Source organism: Quercus robur, chromosome 7 (genome assembly GCF_932294415.1).
Source record: "Quercus robur chromosome 7, dhQueRobu3.1, whole genome shotgun sequence".
NCBI lineage: Eukaryota > Viridiplantae > Streptophyta > Magnoliopsida > Fagales > Fagaceae > Quercus > Quercus robur.
Window position 1 is genome coordinate 2338675 of NC_065540.1, and position 13799 is coordinate 2352473.

A 13799-nucleotide genomic window follows, 5' to 3' on the forward strand; every position below is an offset into this window, starting at 1 on the left:
CGTAGACTTTCCAGTGCAAGGTCTCCCATGTTGAGATTGTGCCAACCGATTTTCCATCCATGCCTTCCTTCACGGTTATTGTTTCTACAGAGGGTTCAGCGAATTCTGCGACTAAGTCCGCAAGGACTTGACCCTTGACAGAGGACCTAGGCATATATTTGATATCAAAGGCCCCCAAAAGTGCACTCCACATGGTGATCCTTCCCGTGTAGTCGGCGCTTTGAAGAACCGATCGAAGGGGAAACTGGGTTAGAATGATGACCGTGTGTGCCTGAAAGTAATGAGGGAGTTTTCACGTGGCGTGCACCACTGCTAGAATTGCCTTCTCCAGTGGTAAGTAACGCACTTCAACCTCATGTAACGATTTACTCACGTAATACACTGGTTGCTGAACTCCATTATCATTCCATAACAGTACCAGGCTTATAGCATGAAGGGCTACCGCTATGTATGCAAACAGTACCTCGTCTACCTCAGGGCTAAACATAATGGGTGGTCACGACAAGTATTCTTTGAGTTGCTGGAAGGCCAGGACACAATCTTCTGACAACTCAAACCCTTTCCACTTATTCATTAATAGGTAGAAAGGTCGGCATCGGTCTGCAGATCGTGATATGAATCGGTTCAATGCCACAACCATGCCAGTGAGTTTTTGCACTTCTTTCGGATTCCGAGGAGCTTGTAGGCTATTAATCGCTTTGATTTGATCTGGGCTTACCTTTATCCTTCTGTGGGTTACCATATAGCCTAGGAATTTCCCAGATCCGACCCCGAATGAACACTTGGAAGCATTGAGCCACAACTTGTGCTCCCTTAAGGTGTCAAAAATGATCTCTAGGTCTTTTTCGTGCTCGGACACCACCTTGCTTTTCACCACCATATCGTCTATGTAGACTTCAATAACTTTGCCTAGTTACGGTTCAAACATTCTGGTCATCATCCTTTGGTACATTGACCTTGCGTTCTTTAGTCCGAAAGGCATCACCTTATAGTGGTAGTTTCCGACAGGTGTCATGAACGCCGTTTTCTCTTGATCCTCTAATGCCAGAGGTATCTGATGATAGCCCTAGAAGGCATCCAGGAAGCTCATTCGAGGATGGCCTTCAGTCGCGTCTACCAGTCGGTCTATTCGAGGTAACGGGAACGGGTCTTTCAGGCATGTCTTGTTCAAGTTTGTGAAGTCTACGCAGACTCGCCACTTCCCCGTTTTCTTTCTTACCACCACCGTATTTGCCAGCTATTCGGGGTAAAAGACTTCTTTGATAGCCCCTGCCTTTTTCAGTTTTGTCACTTTGTCTCTAACGACACTGGCATGTTCCTTTGAGGGACGTCGGGGTGGTTGCTTCTTTGGAATGGAAGATGAGTTAACATTCAAGTGGTGACAAATAAGGCTAGGGTCAATCCCCGGGGCATCGTAAGCGTCCCATGCAAACACATCGACGTTTCTTCTTAGAAACCCAACCAGATCCTCTTTTTCTTAAGGAGGCAACTCGGAGCCGACCTGGAAAAATGTCTCCGGGTCATTGTCAACGATAAACTTTTCTAAACTTTTACACCTTATCTCCTCAGCTGGCTCATTGACTTGCCCCGCTGAGGTGACTGGTTGCTATAAGTTCTCAGAGGCCGAGGACTCGGCATTGGACCGACGTGAGATGGCGGCCACCATACACTGCCTGGCCATGGCCTGATTTCCACGAATCTCTTCTACTTGGCCTCTGGACGGGTATTTTACCTTTTGGTGAAGCGTGGAAGATACAGTTTCTAGGGCATGAATTCATGGCCTGGCTACTATCGCTGTGTAGGGTGAGTAGGCATCGACTACGATAAAGTTCACCTCCACCACCTCTGACCCAGTTTGTATGGGTAGTCTGATCTGCCCTTTTGGCGTAACAGTCATCCCTTCGAAGTTGATAAGGGGAGAGTCATAAGCCATCAAATCCTCCGGCCTCAGGTTCAGCCCCTTGTATAGATCAAGGTACATTACTTCTACTGCGCTACCCGGGTCTACCAGTACCCTTCTCATATCGAAGCCTCCGATTCTCAGCGTAACTACTAAGGCATCGTCGTGAGGTTGGATAGTTCCCTTCTTATCCTCGTCCGAGAATCCTAATATCAAAGAGCTTCCCTTTTTAGACCTTTTAAATCCTCTTTCCCTGTCCTCGGCAGAGAGCCGAGCCACAGACAGCACCCTGGAAGGAAATGACCTGGTTCTTCCTGGAGTGGCGAGGATGACATGGATCGTTCCTGTGGGGGGTCTTAAGGATACATCTTTTCGAGGCTCTTGCATTACCTGGCCCAGATGACTGCTTGAGGGGTGTAAAAGGTGACGTAACTTTCCTTCTCGGACCAACTGATCTAGGTGATTCCATAGATTCCTACAATCCTCAGTGGTATGTTCATGGTCCTGATGATAGTGGCAATACAGGTTCTGGTTACGTTTCGAAGGGTCCCCAGCCATTTTTCCCAGCCATCTGAAGAAGGGTTCATTCTTGACTTTCTCTAAAACTTGTTGTACTGGCTCTCTGAACACAGCATTAACCGTTTGCATGTTATTTTGTCCAGCCTGTCTTGAAAAATTTCTCCTTGGCTAGTTATGGTTATATCGTTCCGACCTGAAATCATTCCCTTTGGGGGGAACGATCTTCTCATTTCCCTTTCCTTGTAGCTGATCTTCTTCTACTCTTTTGTACTTGTCAATCCTATCCATTAGCTGATGAACGTTGGTAACGGGTTTACCAGTGAGAGATTTTCTTAAGCCATGCTCGGTAGGGAGACCGCTTTTGAACGTACTGATAGCAACGTTATCGTGGTTCTCATCTAGCTCGTTATACATCTCCCAATATCTATCCGAGTACGTCTTTAGGGTTTCTCCTTCGCGCATGGATAAAGACAATAACGAACTTAAGGGTCGAGGGACCCTACTATTCGTAATAAAGCGAGAACAAAAAGCCTGAGTGAGCTGCCTATAGGAGCCTATGGAATTTGCCTCTAGGCTGTTGAACCATCTCATCGCCATTGGCCCCAAGCTCGACGGGAAGACTTTACACATCAGAGCCTCATTTTGGGAGTGGATGGCCATTCTTTGGTTAAACTGGCTTACGTGCTCCACCGGGTCTGCTCGGCCATTGTAGATGGCAAACGTTGGTTGATTAAAGTTTCGAGGTAACTTAGCCCCTTCGATTCTGTGTGCGAAAGGTGATCTGAAGATCTGATCTAATGCCTTGTTCATAGCGTCATTTCCCAAACCCTTGCTGGATGGGCTCTCATGCTTTCGCATAGGGTGAGACTCCTTTTCGTAAGAAAAGGTCTCACTTGGGGGTGTTCTCGACCTCCGTCAATAACTAATGTCCTCCTCGTTAGAGGATGCGTCTGAGCTAGAGGGAGATTGCTTTCGCTGCGCACGTTGCAACTTTCTTTTCAGGTCATCTATCTCTCGCTGCATGGGCTGATGATTGTTTCGCCTTTGGGATACGTGACTACCTATTTTGGTATGACTTTGGCTTGTCTGGGTAGTATGTACGCTCCCCTCATGATTCCTTCTGTTGCCTGGGTTGGCAGGATCATTTTGCTGCTGAGACTCAATGGGTTCTGTCTGTTAAGGGTTAGCCTGGTGAGGATTCTCGAGGTGTGGACCTAGCCCTGCCATGCTCAACCGTTGTGCTTACTGACACTTTAGTTTTTCCCACAGACGGCGCTAATTGTAGGGGCACAATTTTAATGGTCCAATCCTTGTCGGTCAATTCTTGGCCCAAGAAGTCTCACACAATGAATTTTTTGTAAAGTATAGGCTAAAGAACTTGGTTTCAATTAACTTAAACGGTTTGCTGCATGAGTTAAGGAAATACAGAAACAAGAACGAAAAAGATGGACGTGAAGAGAGATCCCTCTCAAGTGATCAGGCTCCAAACTTTATTCATAGACATGTATTCATACAGTAAGATTTCTCTCCTGTGTTCATTCCCTCCTCTCTTTTTCGTCCCTCTCTCTTGGGGGACTCTTACATATTATATAGGCCCTCTCCTATTATCTGGACTTTACACTTGTTGATCATTCAAACCCTCACTTGAGCACATGTCCCATTAGATACCCTTATCAATTCTTTGTGAGTTGCAGTGGCCAAGGTAGTACTGTTCATGGGTCTTCTCTTTATTAATGCGGCCAGAAGAGTAGTTGTGATGCATTTAATGTGGTGGTGGCAGCCTTTGCTAAGATATTTTGGGTTTCCTTCCTTTTTGCGTATTCGGGGAATGGACTACAGTGGCTGAGACGCACCTTTGATCTGGATTTTGCAGTGTCCGAGGAGGAATTCCTCCTCGGACATGTTCTCTTTGCCCCAGTGGGCCTAAATAAGGATTCTAGGCCACGATATCTCCTCGGATAGACTGGTCCTCGGACGGGCCCAGGGCCCAGTCAACTTATTATTCTGGGCCGGTCCCCACAGTATCAATTTTTTTAAATTTGGTTCTGGATTGAGTCAGCAAAATTAAAATATGAACAGAGGTACAGAGTTTCAATTAAGCGTACGTATCAATTTAAAAAAAAAAAGTATGAGAGGAACCCAATAGTTTTAAAAAGGCAAGTCCTCTTCTCGCAGCATCACCGCCGGAGCATGAGAAAAGTCTACGAGTGTATCCCATCACAAAGTCTGTACCAGCACGTCTCCAAAAAATAATCACGAATAGACTGAATCAATTGTGCAATTTAAGGTCACCAATGCCATAAATGAGAATTTCCAAATCTCATTGCACACACTGAGAGAGAGAGAGAAGATGAAGAAAAGTTGGTAACTATAAGGTGGTAACGGCACAATGAAAGTGAAACTCAATGCCAAGAGCCAACCCCGTTGACCTCGACCTGCCAGTCACTACTCTGCAAATCCCAAAAGCCCACTACTTTCAATTTAAATAAATATATATATATATATATATATATATATATATAATTCTATAAAGGGCCTCTGTGTTCTAATGCTTACAATGAGAAGAAGGAAGAAAACAAAGAAATGGATCTTGGAGAGATTGATTTCAATTTAGCACTTAGCAGGAAACAATAAAGCCTTTTCATAGCAGAATTCTTTTTTGGGTCTCTCAAAAGAGGAAAACATAAATGAACACTTACACTAGCTGGTTGAAAAGAAGCTCATTAGAATTTGTGACGTTGGTGCGCTTTGAGGGGCTTCTCTCATACTGTAGGAGATGTTGCAGAAAAAAAAGGGAAATAAAGCGGTAAAGAAGATGGGATTGACTTGCTTTTATTTTTTAGCCGTTGGATCATTTTCTTGCCAGGTGTCATTCATCAAAATAAAAACTGGAGAAAAATGGAGGGTTTAAACGGCAGGGGAGCCAGACCCATTAAACGTGTGTAAAGTGTAAACTACTTGACTGAACAATAATCTGCCCTAAAATATAGTCAATCAATAAGTCCTCCCTTCCTTCGTACAATATGCATGGTTCTTGGATCGAAAGGGAAACTTTTATATATATATATATATATATATATATATATATATATATATATATGATATAGGTTCAAATTATATCTGGTATAACTTTATAAAAGTTATACATTTTTTAAACTGTAGATTTAAAAAATATATAATTATTAGAAAATTACTTTAATTAATGTCATCTTTAAAATTAATTGTTATCCAAATTAGCTAACCTATCTAATTAATTTTAGAGAGTATTATAATTATGGAAAATGCTAACAGATATCCTCAAGGCACAGGTTAACAATTTATTTAAAGAAATTTTTTATGAGAAAAAAAAAAAAACAATTAATGTTTTAACAGCTTTTTTCATTTCCCATAAAAGTGATAAAAAATTTCCTAAAATGGATTATTAACCATTGCCTTAAGGGCACTCATTAGCATGATCCTTATATTATTTTCTTTTCTACTTTCTTTCTCTCTCCTAATTAATTTACCTAACCTTGCACAAGTGCCTATTCTCAACGTTCTTGAGTTTTAGATTTTCTTTCTCATGGACATATTCTTATTTGGTATTTACGTATTGATTATTTTATATGTGAAGCCATTTTGAAAATGATTATTTGCGTCTATGTTTAAATTTCTTTACCTTTGATTCACAAATCTTGGGGTAGAAGGTGAAAATCAACGGCAAGTGGATGCTCTTAATAAGGGAGATATTTATCTTAGTAAGGAAGAATTACTGTTAAATGAGCTTAGGATCTTAGATATTGTAAGAGAGAGATTGATAACCAAGAAGTATATATGTAGCCAAGAGATGGAACTCTTGGCAATAGGAGATGCAACATGTGAGAGAGATTGTTTTCCAAAATTAGTTTTTGAAAAACAACCTATAGAAAGTAAACCTTATTTTTATTATGGTTTTTTGTTGACTAAAAATTGTGGTTAACCCTTTTTTTTTTTTTGTGCTACCAAACACTAAAAAATAAAAAAAATAAAAACTATTTTTACAAAAGGTTTTTCAATGAAACAAACATAGCATTAGCTTAGGTTCGAACAAGCGAAGGAATCACAGTGATTTGCAATCCCTTTGACTGCATAACTGTGATCCTGTGCATCTATGGTTTTATTTAATAAAAATTGGGGGCGGGGGGGGGGGGGGATATCCTTAATAACAGTTGTGGGGGCCGGTTAATCAATAATTATTAAAACCGTGTTAACTGGGCCTGTGGCCCATTCGAGAACGTAAAACTTTCCGAGAAGGCCCATATCAAGTTATAAGAGTAACCAAATGAAAATAAGAGTAGATATCACGTTAGGTGAGTTTAGTATTCGTCCGAGGAAAAAATCCTTCTCGGCAATATGTGTCCGAGGACGACCTGAACGCCATATTGTTACAAACACACTTTAAAGCTACATTACCACTAAAAGTGGGACATGGGACCAAGGGTAAGAAAGAAAAGGTAAACAAATATCTTAAATAACTACTGCCTCTACATTAATTGCCTCTCAACCAACTCTCTGGCCGCATTAATGTGGAGGTGATGTCTGAACAGTGATGAAGCAGCCTTACAGCTGCTGATTAAAGGATCCAAGAATGGTTGGATGGGACAGGAAGGGATTCCCCGAATCCAACCTACACATATGTGGTAAAGATGATACCAACGGGATAGTATATAACGTAGAAGAATGCATTGAGAGAGGGGATTGGAACTTCTAAACAAGGGACGCTTAGAGGAAAACTTAGCTTGATTAAAGAAGAAATTGATTGTAATATTTGTGTTAATCCATCTAAGAAATGTTAAGTTTAATCGTTTTTCTTTTGAAGTTAATCTAATTCTTTTATATCCATGCTCTACAAATTTATTATTTGGGCCTTCAGCGTTCGAATCCAATACGAGTTTGGGGATCGTTACAAATTGAGTCCTTACAACAGTAAAGAGGAACCCACCCCCTTGATATTGATGAGAAGGGAAAGAGATATTTTATTAGTTGTTATACCATTGCCTTACAACATCATAGTAAAAATGATGTGAGCGGTGTGCTCATATGTGAACTAATAAGAATTTGCTACCAAAACAGTTTGTAAAAATGTTATAAAAAAGTTTGAGTATTGCATTACTCTTAAAAAAATCAATGATATTGTTAAAAGGAAAGAAAATGTAAATTTATAGAACAAAATTGCTAAAATTGGCACACATATATATATATATATATATATATATATATATATATATATATATTTTAAAAAAAATTAGGGGGCCATTGTCCCCCTAGTCCAAGGGGTGGTTCTGTCCCTGGGTCTAACCCAATATTTCTATAATTTCCCACTTGTACATAGTGGGTATGGGACAACTACACATCTCTCGTTTCAATTTATAGCATCATCCATTCTAGTAGAACAACATCCTCATACGTGTCTCAATATGCCTCTGCTCCTTTGGTTACATTAGATTTAACATTTTTTTTTTTTTATCCCTTTTGCACTTATCACTTTAAAGCTACTTTAAACCCCTACTAACTTATATGCATTCAAAATTATGTCATAATGTTTAGGAAGTGACTAGCTTGCAAAACTGTTTTGAGTGTAAACCAGTTTTTTTGCAACTCTAGGTGATACATGCATAGTCACTCTGAGAGAGGATATGGGTTCAGCAATGCCTAAATTAATAGGACTTAAGAAGACCGCAAGTACGAGGGAAATTATCTTACAAGCCTAAAATCTTCCACAAGCCTAAGAGCCTAAGGATTAATAGGACTTTAGAAGACCGCAAGTACAAGGGAAATTAACTTACAAGCCTAAAATCTTTCACAAGCCTAAGAGCCTGAGGATTACCTGGTTTACCTACATGCCTAGATAGAAATCTCTTGACAGAGAAATGAAATTTGTGGTCATATTTTCTCTTGGATGTTGCGTGGTCAAGGACCATTTTGACATTTTCCCGGAAGAATGCATCTTCTATTTATAAAAATACACTCGCTCAGAATAAGAAATATAAAAATGCATCAAAAAAATTAAATTAAAAATAAAAACTTTTCTCATAAAAATTTTCTAAAAATATTTTCAATGACAATGTCCTCAAAGCATTCGTTAAATTTTCCCTTAATTAGAATTTTTTGTGTTTTTATCATAAACATTACAAGGTAATAATCATGAGAAATGTTGCAATTTTAAATAAGAAAAAGAATTAGTCGACAAGCAAAGACAGAAACAAAATTAGACTTTTAGTTGAACCACAGTGTACCGCGTGCGAAACAAGTATTGTACTTTATTTTGTTTACAACACCTTGATTATGATTTGTCTCGAAAATTACTTCGGAAAGAGCGAGGGCCATGATATTATTGTGTTTGCGTCATGCCTGATTCTCTAGTTTAGTTTTTTCCTCTTTGCTAGGCGCTGTCCATGATTTTTATGCTTACGTACGTGAATCTGGTCAACCTTTTTTTTTTTCTTTTTTTGAGGAATCTGGTCAACCCGCGCATTAAAAAATATTTCAGAAATACTTACTATTTCCTCCTATTATATAAGTGCTGACGAGGTGCTAAAAAAATAAACAATGAAACAAATATCAAATACAAGTATACATCAAGAGTAATACTATGGACACAAATTATTTTACAATATTTTTACAAACTGATGACGTGGTAAATTCTTACTAGTTCTAATATGGGCTTATCCGTAACATTACATTTTTAATGACAATAACTATTTGGAAAATGTTAAAACTATATCAGTAATTTATAAAAATATTATAAAATGGTTTATAATGTAACATTAATACGGTATTCACATATTAATATCTTTGTAGAATTTAATATCTTTTTACTTTTAGCAAATTTCAAAGTCCCAGCTTCTCTGAGAGACACACAAATACAACTGTACGCGTGGAACCTGTAAGAGTCAATTACTCAATTTACGTGACTCCTTGTACAGTTTAAAAAGTCAACACCCCACGTTCTTCTCTAAGGCCTATACGGTATACACGTTTCTTTCTTTCTTTTTTTATTTATTTTTTTTTACTATCGGCCAAGCGACGGCGTTGTTCGTTTGTCTATATATACCCCCACAACAATGTTCCAACTCACAATTTACCATAAACAAAGACACTAAGAACTAGATTACTAAAAAAAATTGTTTACCATAAACCTATTTTTTCATGTAGTAAAACACAAATTTCTTTATGTATATATAGATTACTAAAAAAAATTGTTTAAGGTGGGATTTAGAGAAAAAATAAATAAAGAATGTATGTAAATTACAAAAATCTAGTCAAGATCTTCAAATCACATGCAATAATCTTTCAAAACTATCAAGCGCACGAAAGGATAAGTTATCAAGAGATTTATATCCCCATTGATATTTATGTCAATTTATCCTCTTTTGAAGGGTTCAATTTATCCCTTTTGACTTGATAGTTTTTATTTATTTTAGAAATGATATTTATTTGACTTGAAAGTTGATTCAAATAAACCCAGACCAGAAATAATTAGTATTATTATTTTTATAATATACCCAATTTAGAATTATTTTATTTTATTTTTAATATGTATCACTACAAAATGGAACAGTTGAGTGTTGTTACACATGGACAAATCTATTTTCTCTCGTCAATTTTATACAAAAATATTTCCACCGCTTATTATTTTGATATTTCCTTAGGTTTTACTTTTATCAAATTTCAAAGTCCTAGGCTCCCAGCTTCTCTGAGAGACACACAATATAAGACGGAAAATTATTAGATATTTCGCGGAAAAATTATGTTCATTTTCCTTACATTTATGGTGAATTTCACTATAAATTTAAGGGTAAAATACAAAATTGTCCCTTTAAATTTTTTCAGATTTCACTTTTCGAGTAATTTTACATTTTAACCTAAATTTAATGAAAAAACCCTACAAAAAATATGAAAAAAATGAGTATTATTCTCTACCGAGAGTTCCGTATACAACTGAACGCGTGGAACGTGAAAGAGTCAATTTACGTGCAGTCAATATCCCACGTTCTTCCCTAAGGCCTATACAGTATACACGTTACAATATTTCTTTAAGCAATAATGGCGGCGTTCATTTCTTTCTTTCTTTTCTTTTCTTTTTTTTGAGTTTCGGCCAAGTAACGGCGTTGTTCGTTTGTCTATATATACCCCCACAACAATGTTCCAACTCACAATTTACCATAAACAAAGACTCTAAGAACTAGAAATAAATCTTTAGCTCTGATACGGTGATATACCTTTCCTCACACACCATCACAGAGCTCAAGTATTTATCTATCACACCCATCACACCCACACACAAACAATCACTCATATTCACTCCAAGATCTTAAAAATGCCTAGAAAAGGAATGAGGAGTATTTGCTTCAACTCCAAAACTTCATCTTTCTCTATGTCTGGATATTCTTCACCTGCAAGAAACTCAATTTCAACTGGTACTCCTCGACGCAACTTTTCGGAGTCATTGATCCAGCAGAGCATCGAAGCGGCCACGGTTTTGATAAACAAGTGGAACCCAGAAACCTCTACTTATGCCAAAGTCACATCTTTGTTCCACGAGAGCAAAAGTGAAGCCATGCAATTCATCAGGTGCGTGAACGATCTTCAGAAATCCATGCACGCCTTGGTCACCGAGAATCCAACCTCGGAGAAGCTCGTGCACGCACAGAACCTTATGCAGATAGCCATGAAGAGACTCCAGAAGGAGTTCTATCAAATCCTTTCCATGAATCGAGCTCACTTGGACCCCGAATCAGTCTCCGCTCGATCCTCACGCGCCTCCGCTCGATCAAGCATTTCTGATTTCGACGATGATGGCTCAGTCTCACACGATGATGAAGTGCGCAACGTAGGCGATTCAATCGATGAAGTCGAAGAAGTTTCTTCCATAGTTATGACTGACTTGAGATCCATAGCTGAGTGTATGATCTCTTCTGGTTACGCCAAAGAGTGTATCAGTATATACAAAATTATCAGAAAATCGATTATCGACGAAGGCATTTATCGACTTGGTGTTGAAAAAATTAGCTTCTCACAAATCAATAAGATGGACTGGGAAGTTCTCGATCGCAGAATCAAGGATTGGTTGGAAGCAGTGAAAGTTTCGATGACAACTCTTTTCAACGGAGAGAGAATCCTCTGCGACCATGTTTTCGCTTCCTCAGACTCGATCAGAGAATCTTGTTTCACTGAGATTTCCAAAGAAGGAGCTACTCTTCTCTTCGGATTCCCCGAACTCGTAGCTAAGAGCAAGAAATCTCATCCTGAGAAAATTTTCCGTGTGCTCGACATGTACACAGCGATTTCAACCAACTGGATCGAAATCGATTCCATCTTCTCATTCGAATCAACCGTCACCGTTCGAGCTCAAGCTCTCAACTCGCTGAACAAACTCAGCGACACGGTCCGCTCAACGCTATCGGAGTTCGAGTCAACAATGCAGAAGGACTCGTCGAAGTCGAAAATCCACGGTGGCGGCGGTGTTCACACTCTGACTCTCACCACCATGAAGTACCTCTCTCTCCTCGCCGATTACAGTAACATCCTCGCAGACATTTTCGCCGACTGGCCTCCGCCGCCGAGATCATCGTTACCGGAATCTTACTTCGAAAGTCCATCCACCGATGACTCTCCGGCACCGGCGATTTCCATGCGCATGGCTTGGTTAATCCTCGTACTCCTCTGCAAACTCGACGGCAAAGTTGAACATCACAAAGACGTTTGTCTCTCGAACATATTCTTAGCCAACAACCTTAACCACGTTGTCTCCAAAGTCCAAACCTCGAACTTGAAGTACCTTCTCGGCCAGGATTGGATCGCAAAGCACGAAGAGAAAGTGAAACTATTCGCCGCGAATTACGAGAGATTAGCGTGGGGCCCAGTGATTGCAACGCTGCCGGAAAATCCAACGGCCACGATTACTCCAGCTCAGGCAAAGGAAATTTTCAGAAAATTCAATTCGAGCTTCGACGAAACTTGTAGGAAACAGAGCTCGTTTGTCGTATCGGACCCGAAACTCCGAGACGAAATGAAAGTCTCATTAGCGAGAAAGATTGTCCCAAGTTATCGGGAATTCTACGACGCTCACAGGTCTAATGTTGTTGGAGAGCGAAATGTTGGGTTAATTGTCAGATTTGCCGCTGAGGATGTGGGGAATTACCTGTCGGACCTGTTCTTTGGGAACAACAATAACTCAGGGAGTACTAGTACTAGTGTTTCCTCTGCAAATTCCTCGTCTCATGAACGACATTCGTGGTCTAGAGGTAAAGGGCTGTTCGGTAGTAATGGTTAAGTATTGTTGTTGAACTGTGAAAATACATGTTAAATGTATTATTATTATTTAAATATTGAAAATTATTGTTTAAACGACCATATCAAACAGTTTTTGTGCTTAGTTGGCGATTTTTTGCTTTGACATCCAGATTTTGACTTATTTTTCCTGATTATATATAAAGATGTACATGTTATTCATAATTTTTCCTTTTGTGTAAAAGTACTGTTTGAATAATCAGTTTATACTATGACTTTTTTTGCTATGTTTCGTACTTTTGTCTAACATCGTTATATGCTTATATCCCTTTTCAATTTTTTATACCTGCGTTTTTTTAGGAAAGTGTTATTTCGGATTTTCCATATCTCATTTAGGCGGTGTTTGGTAGAGTAGTTTGAGAATGATTGTTTGAAATTTTTTAAAATGCGTATGGGTGAAAAAGTGTGTGGAAATGTATAATATTGTTTAAAATGTGAAAATGTGAGTTTGAACTCAGTCACTAAACAGGTAGCATCTACATCAGTATGTGCAAAAGTTTTTCCATTTTGCACATTTAAAACCTATTTTTTCTATTTTACACATCTATTTTTACAAAACACCCACATCAGTTTGTCTATTATACACATTTAATCAAATAAAATATTCATTTTTTAACATTGTGAACAGTCACTGTGAAAGGAGAGAGAAAGGAAAAGAGAGTGAGGTGAAGAGAGGAGAGAGAAAAAAGAATAAAAAAATTATTTACACGGTGAACAGTAACTGTGTATATATGCATGGTTAGAGCAATAACATCAGATTGTACATAAGATTCCGTCTATTTTACACTTAAAATCTACTTTTTCTATTTTACACCATCACATTTACAAAACATTCATATCAGTTTATCTATTTTACAAAATATTTCAATAAAATATTCATTCTTCTCAATTTTTTTATTATTTCTCTCAACTACCCCCTTTACACATACGCGCTTTCTCTCTCTCTCTCTCTCTCTCTCTACCCATATTTTTTGATTTGTTGCTCTCTCTCTGTACTCATGTAACTCATCTCTGTACCCATCTCCATCCATCTCTATACCCGGTCAGATCTCCGTAGATAGCTTCACTC

The 13799-nt window shown here is 38.7% G+C and overlaps 2 protein-coding genes across 5 annotated transcripts in view; one reads left to right on the top strand and one right to left on the bottom strand.

Moving 5' to 3' along the window:
• Nucleotides 1-13799, top strand: part of LOC126691692 (exocyst complex component EXO70H1-like) — a 197056-nt gene that overhangs the window by 133590 nt on the left and 49667 nt on the right. The window contains exon 3 of one of the 4 annotated variants that reach the window (XM_050386791.1): nt 10719-12854. In XM_050386791.1, coding sequence (XP_050242748.1) covers nt 10758-12713 — 1956 coding nt within the window. In that variant the 5' untranslated portion in view covers nt 10719-10757 and the 3' untranslated portion in view covers nt 12714-12854. Of the gene's footprint in view, nt 1-10467; nt 12855-13799 lie in introns of those variants that run through there. The other 3 variants (XM_050386790.1, XM_050386793.1, XM_050386792.1) reach the window with 3 other exon arrangements.
• Nucleotides 2588-3277, bottom strand: LOC126690779 (uncharacterized). The gene has a single exon (XM_050385907.1). It carries the CDS (start codon nt 3275-3277, stop codon nt 2588-2590), a length of 690 nt encoding a protein of 229 aa, XP_050241864.1.

What these genes read in the sequence shown, in the direction of transcription:
- LOC126690779 (XM_050385907.1), bottom strand. Translation starts at nt 3,277, where the DNA reads ATGCGAAAGCATGAGAGCCCATCCAGCAAGGGTTTGGGAAATGACGCT.